General features: G+C 41.9%; 1 protein-coding gene across 3 annotated transcripts in view; it reads left to right on the top strand.

The window, feature by feature from the left end:
- The window catches only part of ARHGAP20 (Rho GTPase activating protein 20), a 100361-nt gene that overhangs the window by 31747 nt on the left and 46613 nt on the right, over positions 1-22001 (top strand). For 2 of the 3 annotated variants that reach the window (XM_019525316.1, XM_019525315.1), the window contains exon 3: positions 15252-15422. The exons of the other annotated variant lie outside the window; for it this stretch is intronic. In XM_019525316.1, coding sequence (XP_019380861.1) covers positions 15252-15422 — 171 coding nt within the window. The remainder of the gene's footprint in view (positions 1-15251; positions 15423-22001) is intronic. 3 annotated transcript variants of the gene reach the window in all.

Genomic DNA, 22001 nt, shown 5'->3' with positions numbered 1-22001 from the left:
GTTCTTTGTTGTTCTCCCGCCCTGGCGGGGGGTCGGGCTAGAAGATCTACTAGGTCCCTTCCGACCCTTAATCTATGAATCTATGAAAACGTCCGGAAGAGCTGCGAGGCTTGGGGCGTGCTAAAGGGGAGGTAGGAGGCACGCATAGCCCGTAAGGCCAGGGTTGCACCAAGTCACCCCATCTGGTATGGGGGGCAGTATGAGCAGAGCACCGTGTCCAAGGGGATCATAAGGCAGCCTCCCATATAAAACTAATATACCAACAAGACGTGGCGGGCGAGAATAGAGGGTGCTGGATCGCTAACTTGGCATGGTAGGGGGTGCTAGCGCGATCACGGCCGCTCCTAGGCCCCACTCCGTGACAAACATATCTTAGGTTTATTTTTTTTAACAAAGCATCTTTAAAAAATTAAAAATACGATTAAATAAAAAAATCCAAATTAAATAAAAAAATCTGTTCTTTGGGGGTTTTTTGTTTTTAATTAAAAAATGTGTTGATTTTTATCCACCCTGGTTGGAACTCTTCCACCATTCCTGTTGAGGCTAAGCAACTGAACAGCCAGTATTGTGGGGAGCCAGTCCTTGTGAGGAGGGTAAGAGGACACGCACAAGAGTGAGCATGATTATAGGCTAGTACTTAGGACACTCAGCAGGAATGTTCCCTCCCAGGGGTATTGTCTCTGCTCACAGGACTGTTTTTTCATTTTACCCAATGGGATACAGTATACAGTTCAGCATGTCCTTTTACCTAGCTCTAGGTAACTGTATGCTGACTTAGGTACCTGCCTGCTCAATTCGCTGGCAGTTTTTGAACTCCATGTCCTGTATGGAGAGCCACCTTTTCTAACACAGGATTTGGGATTTGTACTTTTTGTCTTGGGTTTTCATATAGGTTTCAAAAATGTTGTCTTTTCTTCTCTCACTAGTAGAGGAGACTGTGCATTGACTATTCATTCCTGGGTGTGTTTAATCTTTTCCTTTTCCTTTGTCGGCTTACCTGTTAATTCGGCCCTGGTAGGACGGCTTTGTCAAAGAGTTGTCTGATCTCTCTACAAAATTTTTCACATTTGTCTAACCTCCTCTGGAAACTTGCTTTACTGCCGAGTCCTTTTGACAGAACAGTTTTTTTGGCTCTCTCATGCTTTCTCCTGGGTTTTGTGATCTGTGCTGTCCAAGAGAAGAACAGCTTTCGTGGTGGATGGCAATATAGCATCTTCACCAAGGAATGTGACACAGGTATAGGGGTTGAATCAGCTCCTCTGGCAAACCAAAAGGTCCAAGAAAATATAAAAATAATCTTAATAAAAAGTACCTGTGCTCCCTAGCAGCTCCTCCATGTCTTGCACCTTGTTGACACCCACTTTTTCTTGGGCATAAATAATTTTCCAATGGTTTGGAGAATCAGGCCCCATGTACAGTTATCTCTCTTTTTCAACCCACTAGAGCTGCGTCAAGTAGAACTCATCAAATCTTTAGGCCTAGGAGCTCCACATGAGAACACTTGGAATACATAGGCAGTTATAAGAGAGTAAACAGGTGGATGCAGCTGAAACTAATTTGGCTGCTGGCAGTTCAAAAGGAATCTGGGTCATTACACATGAAATAGCTAGCAAAGGCTGGAATATCAGTTAATCTCTTCAATGCAGTAGGATAATTCCTAGGTTTTGGGGACTATTATCAAAATATGTTTTAAAGTTGAAGTAAACCAGAGCCAGATTTATTCCTGTTAATGTTGGGAGAGTGTGTAACAAGGAGTCAGCCAAATCTTCAGGAGCACACAGCCTTTTCAGAAACCCAGCCACACTTCCAGCATGGTGAAATGCACATTTGCTGTTTGTGCTCACTCAAGAGACATGACCAGATGCTCTGCTTGAATCTTTAGTGGAACTACACTGAATTTTGCCAGTTTCCCACTGTTTCCAGATGTATCCAAATCGGTGGTACTTGTTAAATAGAGCAAACTTCAGTGATAGCAGTAGGTCATGGAAAGAAAAGAGGCTTGATGACTTGATGCAGGAATTTCTTTTAACAATAACACTAAAAGCTATTTTTGTATGTTTTATTACTTTGGTTCCTTATAAATCAGTACATTTTAATTAAGCTTCTTGAAGGAAGGAGATTGCCAAAAGGCCACCTGAAAGGTAATAGCTGCTTAAATTGTACTGTAGTAAGCTCAGATATCTTCTGTTATTTTGGACCAGGTGATTGATTTTTTTTTTCTTTAAAAATATGAGTGCATAACTGAAGATGAGTTCAAAGTTCCACTTAAGCCCACTGGACTTGCATGGTTAAAGCACTCTGCAGCCAACAGCACACAGGGAAGTGATGTGATGAGTATCACATCTGATCACCTTGGCTACGTACAGACAGTCAAAAAGCTCAAGGCTTTGATTCAGTCTTTGCAGGTTAGTCTAAAATGCAGATTAAGCTGAGAAACAACTGGATGGTCATTTATTTTTGATTCAGGATATTCAGCCACATACCTGCAATGGCTCAGGCCAGAAGCTGGGGGGTGCTGCCCCCAAGGTCTCTGGGATTTGCAGCATCACAGCAGCAGGACTCTGCAGGATTGCCCATCACTTTCTCTTCCTGCTCCCTGGTGCTTCTGGGATTTGTAATCCACAGTTGCAGCCAGCAGTAAGTTTTTTAGCAGGGCAGGACAGCTCTGTACTTGTGGGAAGGGAAGTTTAACCCCCCTCCCTGGCCCAAGACCCCAGATGGGGTTTGCCTGGGGGAGTGCAGTCCCTGCCTCTGTTTCTCTCTGCCCCCCCGCCAATCTTTCTCTGCTGGAGCAGACGGCACAGCCTAGGCCAGGGCTGAAAAGTATGCTGGGATGCAGGGGGACTGTGATTTAACTTGAACCAGGAAGGGGTCTGGGACAAAAGTTTCATAAACTGGTTTGACCCAAATCAGTTAAGTCTGATATTACGTTCAACTAGGTTTATCTTAAATCTGTTTCAGCCATTTTGAAACTGGTTTATGTGCACTGAACTTCTGTTCTGTTACAGGTTTAAACCAGTTTCTGATCACTTAAACCAATTTCTGTGTCCCTAGCCCTTTTGGTTTTCCAGGCCTAAATGACCAGGTGGCTGTTTTACAGGTAGGTTGGCTGGGGGCAGACATTGGCATGAGTTCAGATCAGGTTATGACCTCTAAAGCTCCAGAGCTGCTGTGAGATGTCTCCTGACTATTCAGCAGCCAAAGGGGAGTGACCTCTGTGGTATAGGACTTCCGTTCAGTCCGAGTATTTTGAATGTTGGATCTAGCCCCTGGTTACCTCCCTGAGACTTTGATACTCATTTGGTTACCTGATAACTGTGAGGTGATTACTGCTAAATGACTTGCCACATAGTAATCTATAAGCAAATTTATATCTCCCCTATCACTTAATTAAACGAATCCTGTTACATAATTGTGCAACTCCTGCCATCTTCCTGTGCCCTGACTGTTTGTTTCTCTAGACCAGTGGTTCTCAATCTTTTTTGACTTGAGGCACCCCTTATTGGACTTGAGACATCCCTCCATAACTTTTTCAAGTTGAATGGCACCCAATTTCAAAAGATAAATTATATATTACAGTGCTTACCTCCTTATACAGGGGCTCAGCAGTAGGGGTAGGGGATCATCCAGGCTGGGGCAAGCCTGAGCCAGGCTTATCTGCTTAGCTTATTTGCTTATCTCCTTAAATCTCTGGGCATACTTCAAAGGATTTGGTGGCACCCAGGGTACTCTGGCAGCCTGGTTGAGAACCCTTGTCCCAGATAATGTGGTGTGCTGACCTTTCCATATTTTTACACTAACAATCCTGTGGCACCTTCAAACCGGCTGTGGGAGCTTCAGTCTGCGGTATAAAAAAGTTATTTTGATGAGTTTATTTTTTTGGCAAGTAGGAATATATACGTATATACTTGCAATATTTATTGATTTATTGTTGTTTCCCAACTTCTATATTATCACAGTCCAGTAGTACATCTGATATCTTTTAAGAAGGATCACTTTCATTCCTGATGCAATGCAAATAAAACTACTGGAATTAATTTTAGGCAATCAACAGAAATTGGTTTGTAATAATCTAAAACAAACATCAATCCTGTCCCTTAGGGCTGCTATGAATTGTTGTAACAGTACTGGCTCCCAGGGGACCCTCCCTGTAGCTTTGATCACCAAAATGCTGCTGCCCCTTGACCCCAGTGTGGCATGGACAAAAATGAGTGACGCAGCTCTCTGCTGCCCTGCATTGTTCTGCCCCAGGTGAGTTCCTAGATAACCCCTAAATCAACAGTGCAAAGCCCTGGGAGGAGGGAAGAATGTGGTCCTGTTTTTCTTTTTTTCTTTTTTGTTTTTAATCCTTATTTTTACTTTTTCCAAAAGCCACTTTTCTGCAACAGAGGGAGGAGAAGGAACAAAGAGTGCTTTGTCTATGTAAATAATGCTTGGAATGGCATCTCCCTGGTGGAACTGTTATGGGAATGCCACTCAAGGTGGTGCTGCTACGTCACTGCATAAAAATGTACGTGAATAGTAGTTGTGAACAGAGGATCAGTTCTTCCCAAGGCCAAAAGACTTTATTGACTTTATATGCAAGCATGTCCCTCCTTAAACTTTTCCTCCCTTATAAACCCTTGGACATTTTTGTTAATCAGTGCTGGAGCTGGGTAGCAAATCTGTAGGGCACCCACACAGAAAGAACTTTAATGCTTTTATATTCATTAGGGTTTTAAATAACACAGGCCAAATTCTTTTCTGGTGTAAACTGGCTGGCACAGCTCCATTGAACTTTATACTACTAATTTACGCCAGTGAGAATTTAGCTTCTTACGTTTTCAGAGTAAACACCTCACAGCTGTTTGTTAAAGCTTTGAACTGAAAGTAAACCAAGACACTTGTGTTCTCCTTACTTCAAGAATCTGTATAATCTGTGTTGCCCTACCATAATTATTTTAGTAATTTGTTTTTAAATAATAATTTGATATATACAGTGCCAAGGCTTTAAATACTTGTGCAGCTAACATTCTGAATAAATGGTTGAATTAAAATCAACAAATCAATGCAGGTGATACTTAAGTCCAAGAGTGGAATCCGGCACAGGGCAGAGCTCTCTGTGTCTAATTGTACCGGGCCTTCAGTTTGTGACCCTAGTAGTCAAGGAAAGCCACAGTACACAAAATAAATGAACTGCTTTTTGAAATTCATTACTGGTTTCAGAATGAGTTACTTGAGTTTTAGGACATTTACCATAGTTAAATGAAAGTATGTGCATACTCTATTCTTGGAAAGAAGCTCCCTTAACACTGCTAAGATCAGGTTGACAGCAAGCCTTAAAAAATGGGTTGGCTGCCCTTGCGATTAGAGAACTTCTAGGCTTGTGTATCCAAGTCCCCTCTATTTATAGTTAGTGTAAAATTACCCATCTCTTGGTCCTGTGTACCTCCTTTTCGGTTCATATTTTTTATGTTTCTTCTCAGCCTTTGGGTAAAATTATTATATAAGACATAAGGAAAAGCTCACCTCTTGAGGAAGAGTAATGTGTTTTTTTACATCTACATCAAGGACAAGGTGCATGTAGAAAATCGCATTTAACAGGACCAAACAAGCCCAACAGTAAAATGGATTAGTGAAAGAAGTGCTCAGCATCTTTGAAAATCTGGGTGTTCTGATTTTTTTTTATTGAGGTATCTAACTAGGGAATTAGACTTCAGTCTAACAATTATTCCATATAGGCAACCCGTCCAACAAGTTATTGCACATAGGCAAATCCCTAACTGTGGAGAACCCCATCTGAAGGCAGTATGAACTGTGCGCATTCAGTCCCTGCATCAGTGGGCCTTTTTATGGGTATAGGAAAATGCCATGCAGAGCAGCATGCAGGTGCATGGCCTATCTTTAGGCCTCTGTATTTGGAAATCATGTCTGGTACATACAAGGCTTATGGCTTGTGCCATGCCGCAATCTGTGGAGTGGAGACATGTTTTACTAGCTAGCATTTGTATTCAAAGCTATGTAACATTGTTCCACATGTTTGTCTCCTTTTATTTCTTCTTTGTTTCTTTGGCTGAGATGAGCAAATGATGAGCTACTTAAATTAGGCTTTGACTGCTATACAACCCTTCTTTAAAGACAGGTTTCCCTTCTGGGAAGTCTTGGAGATACTTCTGTGGCATGTAAAACAGTCCCCCTGCCAGGGTTTGTGATTCTTTTTGACGCTGTGAGGGAGCTTTCGTAGGCTGTAGCCTTTTTAATAACATATCAACAAGCTAGGAGCTAAATTTCACATGTGTAAGGAGGCACCATTCCATTATATTACACCCATTCATACTACTGGTGAATTTGATCCCAGTGCAGAAGAAAAGTTTTTGTTACTTTCTTTTTCTTTACTTTTCTTTTCTTCTTCTTTTTTTACCACATGGTATAAATGATGTGCCACCATGATATTGTCAAGATGGCTACAATATATGTGCAAGACATTAGCCAAACTGTAATTTATGATGGAACTGGATAAGTGTTGAGGTCTTGAAATGTTATCATTAGTTTTGAGTATGTTATAAATAGCCAAGATGTAGGGACAGGTACTTTCTTCTGTTACAGATTTCTTCCCTCCTGCCACCCCTCCCTGCTCCCCAGTCTCAGGGCTCTGATCCAAATTAGGGCTCTGCTCTTTTGGTTTGTTTGAGTCCTGTTGTTAATCAGCCATTCTAAGATAGTAACCCTGAGTCCAGTAATCCAGTCAGGAGATATGGCTAGAATTGTTTGGAATTAAAGTAGTTTTGAGAAGAAATAAACTTGATTCCCATGCTTCAGTTAGCAGTGCATTCCTGCTTTGTAATTCTGCTAAAAATCTTCTATTTAAGCTTATACTAAAGGCTTCCTTGTCAGTGTAAGGTTCTGGAAATGAGAGTATCAAGTACAACCATGAGTAAATGAGTGAGTGAGATTTTTATCTGATCTCCAAAATAATCAATTTTTACAAAATTACTTAGATATAATTTCATTTCTTCTGGATTCTGGGGTGCTGTAAGATCCTTTTAAGGGTACAAACGCCTGTACATGAGTTACAAGATAACATCAAGGATTTCACATAGGAATCCATAGTGTCAAAAGGATTCAGGCCTGTTTTGGTCTTTTTGAGTTCTTTGCAACAGAAGAACTACTTTATTACCATATTTTCTCACATACAGTATGTTCCAGAATATGATAACCTGTTTTTGAAAGACAGAATGAAGAGAAAAAATATTTCCTTGTAGTAACTGAGCAGCAGCAGATATGGAGCCAAGGCTGGTCATTGTTTTGCTTTCTGTGAATTATGGGCACACTTTACTTTTGCTTTTGTGTTGTAATTGGCATAAACCGCTCTTGCCTTACCTGTCGCATATTATATGCACTACAGTTGCCAGCAGCTAGTTTTTGGGAAAAATGCATGTGAGAAAATACGGTGTTCTGTAGTCAAAAGATGAATGTAAGCTAAGAACTGGCATTTTCCATGAAGTGTGAAGAATGCCTTGAGTCTAAAAAGAGTCACTGGTCTACTGTGAGCCTGGTTACACTTGGAAGACTTTGCAAGTAGAGTTCCAATTGTCCTTAGTCGAGTCATTTAATCTGGTGCCTTAGCAATATCCACAAATAAATAACTGCTCATTGGGGTTGTTGGTTAGAAGAGCTTTATGTAAGTGTTAAAATTTAGTAGAAAACATGCACAACATTCTAATGACTGGGTTGAATAGATCCAAAGCTTAAATTTATGTGGATAGCTAGTCTAAGGAAAAAAGGGAGGGATTGTTTTTCAAGTGATGGAAAAATGTTGGATGTTTTTAAAGTCATGCAGCACAAGCCACTGGGCTACTTCCCCAGAATCCACAGGTGGCTAAAGATTTCCTTCTCCCTTTGTTGGGTGTATATACAGAAACACAGACAAACTGTGTGGGCATGGTAGAATAAGGAAGTGGACCTGAATTAATTACATGAGAGAAAAAGACCTTCTAGAATTGCCAGCACTGGCTCAGACCTCATTTTGCTACTTCCTGACAAAGACACTTCTTGAAGGAGCAGTACCTCACTTAGGTGAGCTGGAACATGAGAAGAGTTTCATGGTTACTCTGATAGCAGCACTATCCCAGAAAAAATTAATCGAGGCTTACATACTGCTGTAGACTAGCAGCTGGGGCAGGAGACCAGGGTTTGGGAGCCCTAGCTCCTATTCATGTCCCTCACTGTCTTGGGCAAGCCACCTCACTATACCGTGTCTCTGTTTTTACCTCTGTCACTAAAATAGGAGGAATTCTTACCCAGCCCTTATAAGTGCTTTAGGTGTGTAATAACCAAATATTATTTTATTAAATGTCAGTTGCATGTATTCCTATTGCCTAAGCTTTTGAGGAAAATTGACATACACAATTGCAAAAAGATCTTTCTGACCACTGGAGGAATGAGATTCTGGAGCAGCCTTCCAAGACAACTAGGAGTAGAGAAACCTCACTAGTTTTTGGATGGACTTTGATCAGTTTTTTGAAAGTGGTTTACAATGTGCTGTCTGAGATGGCAGGGACTGACCTGATGATGCAGCAAGTTCCTTCCAGTCTGTGGTTCACATGTGAAGATAGATCCTATTCTGTGCTTCATGGTTTACATTTAAAGTACTATAAGTCCTGTTCCAGAATCTGTTGACATCATTAGAAATCTTTCAGTTGACACACATGAATTTTGGATTGTCACCTTAAGTAGTTTAACACACTCATAGTTTCATAGTTATTCACTCAGTTCATATAGACTTCTAAAACTCCTAGGTTCTTGTTCTGTTTCCATGTGCTAATAAAAATTAAAACCTACATCTGTTATACTGAGAATAGAAATAAAAAGCTCGGCTCTCACTACATTAAGACACCTATTTTGCTCAGAAACCCTAAGCAAGGCTATGAAGGGGCAGAGGAACAACAGAAGTTATTTGTGGTTTTTGTTTCTTCTGATACATAATAAATTAATCAAAATTTTCACAGTGTCATTAAAGAAAATGCTACAATTATAGATAGATATAACATGGGAAGCTTGAAACAACTTGTAGTCAGTACTAAGAACAAGCTAAACATTAAGTGAGTGTGAAAGTCGGCATCTTAGTGCTCACCTTATTAATGTAAAGAACAGGGTAGAAAAGTGAAATCTGGCTCAACTGAAGCCAATAAAGGAACCTTCATTAGCTTCCCAAATCACTATTCACATTTAAATGAAGTCTAAAACAGTGGTGACCTTAGGGTTGTTGGGGCCCTGGGCAAGAGAATCAAAACAAGAAGCAAGGTGTATGTACTTAGGTAAATATTAACCCATCACCGTGTATAATGGATCTTTTTACTATTTGGTGGGGGGGAATAGATAAAGAATCTAGTGTTAACATGCAAATAGAGCCGCTTCTTTACAAAAACTTCACCCCCAAAAAAATTTGTTGCAAAATGTTGGGGCCCCCTGAAGTGTGGGTCCCTGGGCAGTCACCTGGTTTGCCCTCTCCTAAGGCTGGTACTGCCTAAAAGAAGAGTTAAATGCTATTTTATTACAGACTTTTTAACATGGAAATGCAAATACGAAGAACTTGGGTTTCATTTCTCTCTAGTGTTAATGATCCAGTTATAAGGATCAAACTTGGCCTCCAGAATGACATTTTGTTCTCAGTCCTGGAGAGCTTTCCCGTTATGTTCATTGGTCAATGGTGCTTTTGAGTAAACGGTTCTGATTTGAATGTAATGTCTTGTTTGTGTTTTTACTTCCCTTCCCCTCTCCTTCCCCCTCCCCCCAGGAAGAAAAGAATGTCACATTTCTTGGTGTCACATGTCTGGAGGTAAAGGATGTACAGCATGTGAGAGTGCTGATTTGAAATTCAAATGATGGAGGGAAAAGAGCAAGAAGGGGTGGTCAGGATGCAGATCCTAGTTATACACATACATAGGCTTTTGAATTTCTCTCTAGTACAGGGGTTTCAACCTTTTTTGGTCGGGGGGTCGAGAAATGGGGAGTCCCCCGGCGGCTGGTTAACGAATGGGAGGGGGCAGGGGTCCCCATGTGGCAGCAAAACCGGAAGTACTGCCATTGGCAAAGCTGGAAATGCTGCCAGCTTGTCCTTGCCACTGCTGTGTTTCCCCTCTGAGAATCCAATCCTATCTGCTCCGCAGATTAGGAAGCAAACTTCCAAAGTACTCCCAGGGGTACATATACCCCCAGTTGATGGAGATTTAGCTTGAAAGTTGCAGTGCGATGATGGGAGTTCTCAGGTTTATGAATCATTCTATTATAGTGATCAAAATTAGGCTTGCCCATGTAGAGATGTATATAAATCTGATCCCGAAAAAGTCAATTGAATCTTGTCCTGTAACATGCTTTTACAAAGAGTTTCACTGCTTTAAACCCTTTAGAAACTTAATTTTTCATTAGGTTCAGTTATAATATAACAGACAAGATTTTGATCTATAATTATCATTACTCCCAAGTGTATAGACAAGGTGTTGTCGCTATTCAGATGAAAGTATGTTACACCCAGCATTAGTGATTGCTGCTAGACTATGTCAAATGCTAATGGGGAGAGTTTATAAAATGGAGTCTCTACTAACCTCTTTGACTGTTTTTAATATACTGAATAACTGGAGCTACAGGTTAAAAGATAATGGAATACTTCTTAACTCTGTTTTGATAGTTGTCCTCTGCTGAAGTGCTGATTCTCCTATTACAAAGCTCTTAACCAGTGTTCTGACATGACTGAAAATACCATAATAATAAACACCAGTAGGATTGTGGTTGTTTAAATAATACATTTAGGAAACCAAAGATAGATTTGGGCTTTCTCTTGTTAGTTAGCAGCTCCTCACAGCCTTCTCACAGGTCAATGAAAGGAAGTTAACCTCTTCATCAGATACAGAAAAATACTTCATTGTAGCATCTGGCAAAATAGTCTGTTGCCTCTGAAAGCTCATTCATTTCTGAACTAGTTACTCTATAAAGTACTACCCTGCCCTGCTTCCTGCAGGTCAGTGAAAATGAGTCTTCCTGCAGGCTGATCTAAGATCTTATCTATTCAGTGCCAACTGATATCTTAAATCAACTGAGTAAACCAGCCACCAACATCAAGGGATTAGGAATGCAGGGAACTGGCCAAATTAGGAGACAGGTTTGGGAATCCAGTGGTGTTAACTGAAGACACAATTTCTGCTCTGTCTGTTTGGCATTATGTGGTCTTGAATGATTGGAGTTTACTACCAGTTTCAGTAGGAGAATACACAGGCAAATAATCTGAAAATACTTTACTGTTGCAATAATCTTTCCTGCTAGTTGTTAATGAAATGAAAGGCTGTGCATCTTGAGATGTTTTTTTACAGCAGCGCTGTGCTCCCCCAACTTGTGAGATGCCAGTAGGAGCTACAAGTAGTCATCACCTCTGAGAATCCAATCCTATCTGCTCCACAGATTAGGAAGCAAACTGCTGATTGGATCTTGCAAGATGCTACAGCCCCTTTTGCCAGGTACTCAGTAGAATCATAGAAATTAAGGGCTGGAAGGGATCTTGAAAGATCGAGTCCAACCCCCCTTGCTCCGGGTGTGTGTCCAGTCTCCTCTTGAAGACTTCCAAGGTTGTGGACTGCACCATCTCCTTGGGAAGTCTGTTCCAGATTCTGGTCACCCTTATGGTAAAGAAGTTCTTCTTTACATCCAACCTGAAATCATCCTCTAACAGTTTATGACCATTGCTTCTCGTCTTCTTCTGGGTGCATGCTAGTAAACAGTTTTTTCTCCCAGCTCCCAATATTTACCCCTTACATACTTATAGATGGCCACCAACTTCCCCCCAGTCTTCTTTTCCCCAGGCTGAACAGTCCCAGATCCCTTAGTCTTTGCTCATAAGGTTTGTCCTCCAGGCCCTTAATCATCCTTGTGGCCCATCTTTGGACCCTTTCAAGATTCTCCTCATCTTTTTTTGAGGTGTGGCGCCCGGAACTAGACCCAGTACCCCAGCTGGGGTCTTACCAACACAGAGTAGAGAGGAGTATCACTTCCTTAAACCTGCTTGCAACACATCAGCTAATGCATCCTGGTATGCAGTTACCTCTGTTAACTACAGTGTTGCACTGGTGGGTCATGTTTGTCCTGTGATCAACCATAACCCTGAGGTCCCTTTCAGCCATCATGCTGGCCAAGACATCTCCTCCTAACCTATATTCATGTCACTGGTTACTTCTCCCCATATGAAGCACTCTGCATTTATCCTTATTGAGCTACATCCGATTCTGCTCCACCCATCTTTCCAGCTTGGCCAGGTCCACTTGGATCTTCATTCTGTCCCCTAGTATGTTGCTTTTACCCATAACTTAGTATCGTCCATAGACTTGGCCAGCATGTTTTCCACATCCTCATCTAAATTGTTCATAAAGATGGTGAACAGCATGGGGCCAAGAACTGAACCCTGCGGGACACCACTGGCCACCTCCCGCCAAGACGATACAGTCATTAACACTCTCTGGATTCGTTCCCAGCCCACCTCACCATGGACTCTGCCAGCCCATAATCCCCCAGTTTTTTTGTAAGAGGGGCATGGGAGACCATATCAAAGGCTTTTTAAAAATCCAAGTATATGACATCAACCAAATTTCCTACATCCAAGTGGTTCGTTACTTGATCATGGAAGGAGACAAGGTTGGTCAGCCATGTCCTGCTGACAGCAAAACCACATTGGCTATCCTTCAGTATCATGCCTTATGCCAGTCTCTCACAATGGACTTCTTGATAATTTTTCCCCAAATTTTACATGGTATCAAGGTCAAACTGACTTGCCTATACTTTCCCAGATCCTCCTTCCTCCCCTTCTTAAAGATTGGCACCACATTAGCTCTTTTCTAATTTTTCAAGACCTCTTCTGAGCACCACAAGTCCTCAGGTACCTTTGCCAATGGTTTTGCAATGACTCCAGCCAATTCCCTCGACACTGTCGGGTGTAGTCCTCTGGTCCTGCCAACTTGAAGGCATTCAGCCACTCTAAATTCTCCCTCACCAGTTCAACACTGAATATTGGGTGGCAATCGCCCCAAACCCCACACCAGCATCTGTCCAGTAGTGTTGTGCAAAGACCAGGTTTTTCTCCCAAACCCAGAAAAAAGTTATCATCAAGCCAGATATGATTTCACAAAATACTTCTCTTGAAACCCAATTAAAGTAAAGGGCTAGATGCATAAAATGGGAAAAAATACTGTCAGAGTTAGTAGGTACAAATGGGGTTCAGGCACCCATCCATGGTTTTGGAGACTCGTATTCAATTTCCTCTTCTGTTTTGAGGAGATTTGAACTAATATCTCTCACCTCTTGTGATGTTCCCAGCTGCCAGGCCCTAAGGAATTCTGGGATGGGGAGTGGTCTCTATCCCTCCTGTTGCTGCTGTTCTTCTTCACATGAACAAACATGAACTGGAGCAGGGGCCTGATGTCTCATTTCCAAGCTAGGTGTCCTATCCGCCAGACTAGAGTGTCATTTCCTGTAGTGTGACTCAGTGAGTAATTACTTTATACAAAGTAGACTAGCTCCAACTGGAAGGATTGAGGGAGCTGCTCCTTTAGTATTAAATATCTATAGCTGTTGCTGACTCCACTGAGATTTAAGGGTACTCCAGCACCTCCTCGGAGATGCTCACCGGTTTTCAGGAAGAAGCCCTTAATCTTTTCATACAGGAATTGCATTTGTAAAGAGCTAACTCAAAATCATCTCTGCTTAATCAGTCTTAAAATTCTGTTTTGGCAAGACCTTTAAAACAAGGATCTAACTCTAAAGTAATAATAGGGATGAAAAATCAAGGGGGAAATAATTTAGGTTTGGTTAATAAAGCAGAATTAAGGCAGGCTGCCAAATTCTGTGTAGCTTAGGCCCTCTGTTATGCATACTCTGGAAGCTGCCTGGTGTGTCTCTAACAAATGCTGACCTGATTGCACCATATATTTCATTTTTTTTTCCAGTATTGATCATTATGACTGAATAATTTTGTTTTAAATCACTAACTCCTGCTGTACTGTAAATTCCAAATACAAATATAGGTGTGTGGTCAGATGTTTGTGAATGTAGCATACACTGTTGTGTTCATGGGGCACCAACAAGGTGTAGTATTTTTAACAATTCGTTGTAGATTTGAGGGGGTTAAGCTTCAATTATTATTTGCTAAGTGCCTGCTATATGCTGTATAAGACTAAGAAGTAGGGGTGCACCGATAGAGATTTTGGGAGCCGATACTGATAGCCGATTTTTAAGGAGGTATATCAGCCGATGCTGATCTGATTTTCCAATACAGCTGCATGCAGCTGGTAATTCTATTGTGGTGAAAGGGGAGGGAGAAGGGAAGGGGCGTGGGGCGGGGCAGATCAAGGCCCCTGTGGTGAGAGAGGGAGTGGGGCTGGGGCTGAGGTAGACACCCAACTAGAGGGGGGCGGCTCCTGCTGCTGCTCCTGCCGCTTCTCCAGGAGGGCATGGAGAGGGAGGGGTGTGCCCCGGATTTGTGCAGGGTGGGCTGGGCAGGCTGTAGTGCTGTGCTTGGGGCGGGTGGTGGCGCTCGGAGGGGGGATGCAGCCACCCCAAATTTTGCTGTAGCCCACTCCCAGCATCACCACCACCCACCCTGAGAGCAGCGCAGCCCCCCAGTCCACAGCTGGAGCCTGTCTGGCCCATCCTGCACAGACCCCCCTTCCCCCAGTGCCCTCCAGGATGAACGGCACGCAGTGGCAAGAACCGCTCCCTCCCCATGCCCGCTGGACGAGCTGTGGCTCCATCCTGTGCCCACTCTGACCCAGGTAGGCAGCAACTATCCCAGCCCCACTCCCTCCCTCACCACAGGGGGCATTAATCTGCATCCCAACATCCCTTCCCACTCCCCTTTCACCATAACAGACTTACCAGCTGCATACTGCTGGGCTGTGCTCCTCGCCTGAGTGCTGCGCTGCAGCTGCATGCACACACGGGCATTTATCAGCCAAATTATCGGCCACATCAGGCCATTCCTGATATAGTTGATATTCTTTATATTGATGCCGATCCAATATCGGACCAATGTATCGGTGCACCTCTCCTAAGAAGTGAAGGCAGTCCCTACATGGCTTTCTGCATGGGTGTCAGGCTGTTCAGCTCTCTGTCATTGTCCTTCTAATGTTAGTAAAATGTTTGTGAATTAATTCTCTGCCTGCTGTGTCAAAGGGGAGAGGTAATTCTTGGTTACTGTTGATGGGCTGACTTGCTTTCTTTTATTGCTGCTGCAGGGAAGGCTGCTTCTCCCCAATCAGCCCAGAAGCATGTCCCCTCGTGCAGTCCTTTATCTGTCCCAGCAGAGCCCTTATACTCAATGGCCATGTACAACTGAAGACGGGTCTCCAGACTCAAGAACGGCACCTTTTCCTCTTCACGGACCTTCTGGTTGTTGCCAAATCCAAGTAAGCATAGCACATAAGGGAATGCTTTTGCCTAGCAGCACCTGTCCTTGGCATGGCATAGCATGAATTTTTTAATACTTTATCTACAGTAAATCTTTCCTAGATTCCATTAAAAGTTAATTTGTCACTGGGAGTTGGCTGCCTCCTGTAGGTGCTTTGGGAAATCTCAGGCATGTTAAAGGAGTAATAAACTTGCGTATTACCACACTGGGTTTATTTTTCAGAAGTGTCACCTTATGTTGAGAATGGAAATGTTGTACGGTGGTTAAAGCAGGAGTTGTGTTTTGCTCTGCTATCAACTCTGCTTCAGAGGTTAGACAAGTCCCCTAAAACTGTTGGGGGTCTCAGTTCACTTGTTAAATGTATACAGTACCACTTTAAATCAGAGAGTTGTTACAAGGTTATATGTATGGGATTTACTCCGTTATGTTCAGGTGATGAACATCTCTATAAAAGTACAATGTATAAATGGTAAAGTATTACAGTAAGTATTTTTGTCATCTCTACTGTACCAGAAACAGCATTTGGAAAACGCTTCAAAGTAGAAGGTGAAGAATCTGAGTGCAGTGTTCATGTGTAATCAGGCTTGTTGCTAACTTCAGATTATTCACTCTACCATTCATAATTAAAGCAGATTTACAAGCTGGATCTAACATGCCAGCTTAATATGGTAGTTTTGGTTTAAGGCAAACTTTGAGGGTGCTTTCACGTGTTATAATAAGTTAAGGAAAATGAGAGGAAAACCTCTGATGCAGCTTTCTTTTCTGTTAGGTGCCATGAATATACTTTTGCAGGATGGACGGTTTCCACATGAATCTTGTGCTTGTTGCAATGCATCCTTCCCCTTAACTGGCTGTTTCAAAGGCTGCTGGGAAGAGCTAATATAAATCTGTTTTCTGTGGAAATCTGAGCTATGTCTGTTTGCATCATGTAGAATAAACAAAACCCCTTGCTGAATTCCTTCACTTTATATGGTGTGACAAGAGAGGATATTTTATTTAAAACTTGTACTCTAGCAGCGAGATGATGAATGTAAAGATTATTTATGTAAAGCTGAACCTTGCCACTACTACTGTATGGATTGTGTAGTGCCTAGGGGCTCCAGTCATTGAGGTGGGCTCCACTGTACTAAGGGATGTATAAGCATTCTATTAACTTATATAGCAAAGCACCTTTCACTGAAATTAATGGGATTAGTTGTAGGGTATCATGGGCAACTGGTGCCTCCTGAGTCTGGGGGGTATACCCGCAGAAGCCGGAGGCGGCAGTGGGGATGGGGCTGGTGAGCACCCACAGATGCCGCCAACAGTGTTGGCAGCGGGGACAGAGCTGGTGAGTAGATGCCACCGGCAGCATCAGCAGCAGGGATGGCCCTGTCGGGGGGCACATGCCCCCCGTGCTCCCCCTACTAGTCGCCTATGCAGAGTAGGGTTCTGTTCTGTGTAGCTGTTGCAAAATCTGGCCTCAGGGAATAGTAACGGAGTTTCAAGCACTTGGTTTAATGTGGAAAAAGTGAATTTTTCTAGGAACAAGGCTTTTTTGATAATATCTTTTGTTGGATGCTTTTGGGAGAGATGCTAGACAAGATTTTGGCTGCAAGGGCATTTTGTCCTTTTAAGCATATCTAGCATCTTTCTCAACAACACAGGTGCTCCAGTAAAAGATACCACCAAAAAGCCCTTGCTTTTCCTGTTTCCTGGACCACAAAACTCCCACCCTAGTAACATGGTGAAGGAAGACAGGCAGTTTGTATTTCCACATGAGAGTCTGATTCAAGTTAAATAGTTCAAAGTAACTTGGATTATAAGTGTTAAAAACAGAAGAGTTCTTTGTTATAGATGGTAATAAGGGCAGTATATTTAATTATATTCCTTAGTGTATTTTGAGGGCTGCTTGACAGAACAGCTTTAGAGATCACATCCCAACAGTTGAACCATCAGATCTGTCAATAATCAAACTGAATGATAACTATTAGCAAATACTGCCTTATCATATGAGGTACTGTGGCTGATTCTGAGAGGGAAAAATGTGTGCCATATACTATTGTGTGGTGGTGATTGTTGATGAGTATTGACCAATATGACTTTTTAATGACCAATGCAGAGTTAAGATGGAAGTACCCCAGAGTAATAAAATGAGATTACAGTTGAACAGACTTGTCTACAGAATTATCTTCTGTAAAGCTTCTGGTAAATCTGTAATATTATGTTGTGTCCTGTATTTGTCTAGTGTTTGAGGCTGCATGCATAAAAGGACGGTTTTAACTTTAATAGGAAAAAAGGTCTCTGAATGTAAAGATAAGCCTAACCAATAGTGTATTCAGATCAGATGAAATCTAACATTCCACAAAAGAATTGCGTTTATAATTGAATTTTAGGTGATCAGTAAGTGGGTCTAAGTGTTTGGGTTTAAGAGAAACAAATCCCCCATGAGTTCTTAGCTCACTAGCTCCACTCCTGTAAAAAGTTGGGCTTCTCCTGAGTGGTGATGAGCACATCTGACTCCCATTGAAGTCAATAGGAGCAGAGGGTGCTCAGTATTGCTAGGAAGATGTTAGGCGTTTTATAAGGTTGGGAATCGTGGTCTTGTGGATAGGACTTGACTTAGAATCATACAAAAATAGGTCTGAGGGGGACTTCTGGAGATCATTTAGTCCCTCCCCCTCCTCAAGGCAGAATCGTCCCTATCCAAGCTAGTCCATACAAGTGCTTGTCTAACCTGTTCCTAAAACTTCACAAACCCTTTGACACAACTACAAGGCACATTTTCCAAGGATACCCAGAACACCGTACCTGCCACAGATAAAGCAGGAGGGCAAGGGTACTGTCAACATAGTGCCACTGCAAGGTTGTTAAATACAATCTAGAGATCCAAGAGGTCACTCCAGAGAGAGTCAAATCCCCTCGTAATCCATCCTAATGTGACCATGGGGTAAAACTCTGATACTTTATTGCAATAGTATGGGGAGGGGGAAAAGTCTTGCCTAGCCCCATGTAGCAACCAGCAAAGTCCATAAGTATCGAAAAGCTCAAAAACCCGCGATTCTGCTCTGCTACCTGAGGATGGCAAACGACTCCTTGTATCACACCCTCTTTCTGTCATCCTTTTTCCCTTCCATACACTTATCCTAGCCTGTAACTAAGTAGGTTGTGGAGCTCTGCTTAATTCTCCATTGTCTTCTCCATTACTTGCTTTGAGCTGCAGAGGTCCTTTTGTGATTTCCCAGTCATCCATGAGCTTCCAACTGTTGTTCTTCACAGCATGCTTCAGGCACCACTAGATCAGTGGTGCTCAACCTACAGCCTGCAGGCCAGATCCAGCCCCCAGGGTGACTGGAACCAGCCTATGGCACAGGGGATCAGCAGCAAGCGGCTCAGAAAAGTAGGAAGCAGTATCCCCTTCCCTATCCTATGTTGTGCCGCTGATCCCCTCCACAGCTAGACCTATTTTGCTGTAATTTAAAGCCATTCCAGCATGCCTTACTCTGCAGAAATGAAGAAAAGGTGCTCTCCCTTTTCTTTGTTGCAGTCCTTTGGATGTTTTAAGGTCACCATCATATTCCCACTTACTTGCCTTTTCTACAAACTAAATATGCCTGTTTCCTTCAACTTCTGTTCTTACCTTCTCCAGTGACTCCCTGCATTTGGCTTTGGTCAAGATGCTTATTGGCTAGTACTTTTTAGGTTTTAAAACATTTCAGTTTAATTAGACTATTAACCTTTCAGTTGGTGAGTTGATCTAACTTCCTAATATGGGGATAATGTTCATATACAGTGGCAATGAGGATTGTACCAACGTACTAAATATCTATTTAATTGTATAAAATGCTTTGAGATTCACAGATGAAGAGTTCAAAAACTGCTAAATGGTATTGTTATCATTTGCTATTTGGTGTTTGCAGCTAGTGAACTGACATTGCTTCCTTTCCTGCCTATTTTCTCTTTCCCTCCTTATTGGAGGATTTACTTTGTTATATATTCAGAGCAGTGGCCCTGATTCTCCAATTGTTGTTGCAACATAAAATCTTCCTCAGTGAGCCTTGTATAATAAGATCCTTGTTCCTACTTCAAGTCACTAAGAATAGTGGAATTTAGCAGTTAGGATTATTTATTGACATTTTCTTCACTGTTATGCAAGATATTTATCTTTAAGCCCCCTTTTTCCAGCTTGTGCTCCCTGTTTACATTCACAAAACATCCAGTTTTGAAGAAGCTGCGTATGAGACTGTACACAAAGGAATGGGAGACTTAAAGAAAAAGAGGATTCTGCTTCAGCCCCCTGGCTGTTCTGCTCTGGGCAGGCCATGCAGGTGTTCTGTATGGGGCTAGTACAGGAATAGAAAGGGCCTTCTGTCACAAAAATAGTAGCTTATCCTGTTTCCTCTCACTTTTTGCTGAACTTGCTCTTTCATTTAACTGATTCTTGGTTTTCTGCTGTTCCAAAGGGTTTGAGTGAAACCAGATAGGCAAGGGATGTGCAAGAGGGAGGGAATTGGGGGGAAGAACTATTAGTATAAGAGCTGGGGTGTGTGAAGAAAGAGTTGGGGGCAGCCAGTTAAGACAGGTGTGTGTTGGTGTGATCCTAGCAAAGGATTTAAGAGTCAGGAGAAATTAAGCAGTTCTTTAATTTCTAACACAGCCCAAGTCACTTTGTGCCTTTGGACAAGGTAATTTCAGCACTTTGTACCCAATATTATATTTGGGTTGGGAAAAAAAAGTGTACTAAGTAGATTCTGACTTGGAAATCAAATTCTGTAAATAAGCTTTCCTGAGTAAAGGAAATTTGGGGGGGGGTGAAAAATCTAAGCTTTGTGCCCAGACAATCATGTTATATTACTCCCCACTCAAGAAAATGAGGGAACTTTTTACCAGTTTTATAAAGATGAAGAAAGAGGTAAATATGTTGCTACAATGCCTAAGTCAGAAGGGAGCAGCAATTGAATGGCTTTTTGGGATTTTTTTAATGGGTTTGATTTATTTTTATTTTTTAATTATGAGGATGTATAAAAACACAGCAAATTTACACCATGCTAATACCATTGAAATCCTATGAACATGTTAAATATAGAAGACATTTTGTTTAGTGACCAACAATAACAGTGCACAGTTCAAGGACTACTTTTCCACTGAATAAAATCCTACCAGCAAGCACTGTTCCTTACTGACGGCTTTTGATGGGGCCCAGAGGATATGCAGGCTGTTTAGAATGACTGAGCTTAGATCAGAGCTGGAGTCTACTAGTAATCCATTTAGCAGGTGAGAGACACTCCACAGTAACAATTTCAGTCCTCTCCAGAGCTAAAAAATTGACTTGAAGTTAAATAACTCTGACAGGCCACAGAAGATCCCATTTTAGTTACTTGCGCTACTGCCAAAGTAGAATATCAAAGCAACTTTGAACACAATGACAGGTGAGACGAAGTCTTAAGGTTAGTCAAAGGTTGTGCTGCATCTCTGAGAACACAAAGGGAAATCCTCTTGTTCTGTTGCCTTCACAAGAGGATTTAGCCATGTTGATTCACTACCTGTCTGCTGTACCTCCCTTGCTGACTGTTGGTTTGTCCTGCCTTATGAAAGGAGAATGTTAGATCAGTAGAAAATAGGATGAAGCTAATATTGTAGGTAGCTGAATAAGAGTCATAATCTTCAAACTAACATTGTAATGTGTATGTTTGCATTGTGTTTCTGCTTTATTGATCAAGAATTTCTTATCTTATACATTTTGTTTCCATGTGTCAACAGCTACAGGTATAAGCTTCATTATAATGTGGATTTCTATGTGCTTTTAATAAAGATTATTCACAGTTGAATAAGGTGCACCTTACTTTGACTCAACACATGCACGACAGCTTTGTTAGCTGTTTCTCCAAAGTAGCTGGACTTTAGAAATTAGTAAGTGAGTGGATAAAAGGAGTTACAATAGTGGTCTTCCAGTGGATTTGTTAATGGCTTTTTTTCTAAGGCTTCTGTTAAGTAGATTAATGAATCTAGTGAGAAGTTAATCTTCCATCTTTTAACAGCCACAAGGTGTCCAGTTGCAGCTTCTTGAAACTGAAAGTGGTTACACTTATCTTTCTTGGATCAAAGAACGAGGTTCTGCTAGGGTGAAGTTGCCATTATGCTTGACCATACTAAATCAGTGGAATGTTAAGCAGTTTTAAAATTAGGATGTGCTGTGAGCAGCCGCACGTTATAGACATGTCCAGAGAAGTGCACACGTGTGGTTTGCTGTGCTGTAGAGCAGGGGGTGTCCAACCTTTTTGAATGTGGGGCCAGATCATGAACTTTTTTATCACCGAGTGGGCCGGTGAGCTATATTCAAAGACCTCACAGGAAGCAGTATCACATCAAGAAGTAATGTCACGTGACCTTTAACACCAATGAAGTTACAGGAAGTGACAATGAAATGGGTCTGGAAATGTGGTTTAAAATCCAAAATAAAAACAATATAAAAGCAACAATGAAATAATACCACTTCTCAATGAATGAAAGAAGCATAATGCAGGCTTGCCCTGGGACACCTGGGCGTACAGCACCAGGTAGAGGAAGCTGTGGAGGAGCAGCCAGCTGTTGGCCTCCA

This window comes from Gavialis gangeticus, unplaced genomic scaffold, assembly GCF_001723915.1.
Source record: "Gavialis gangeticus isolate Ggan-Ray unplaced genomic scaffold, GavGan_comp1, whole genome shotgun sequence".
Lineage (NCBI taxonomy): Eukaryota > Metazoa > Chordata > Crocodylia > Gavialidae > Gavialis > Gavialis gangeticus.
The sequence above is the reverse complement of the archived record's forward strand: the minus strand, read 5'-3'. Positions and strand labels throughout refer to the sequence as shown.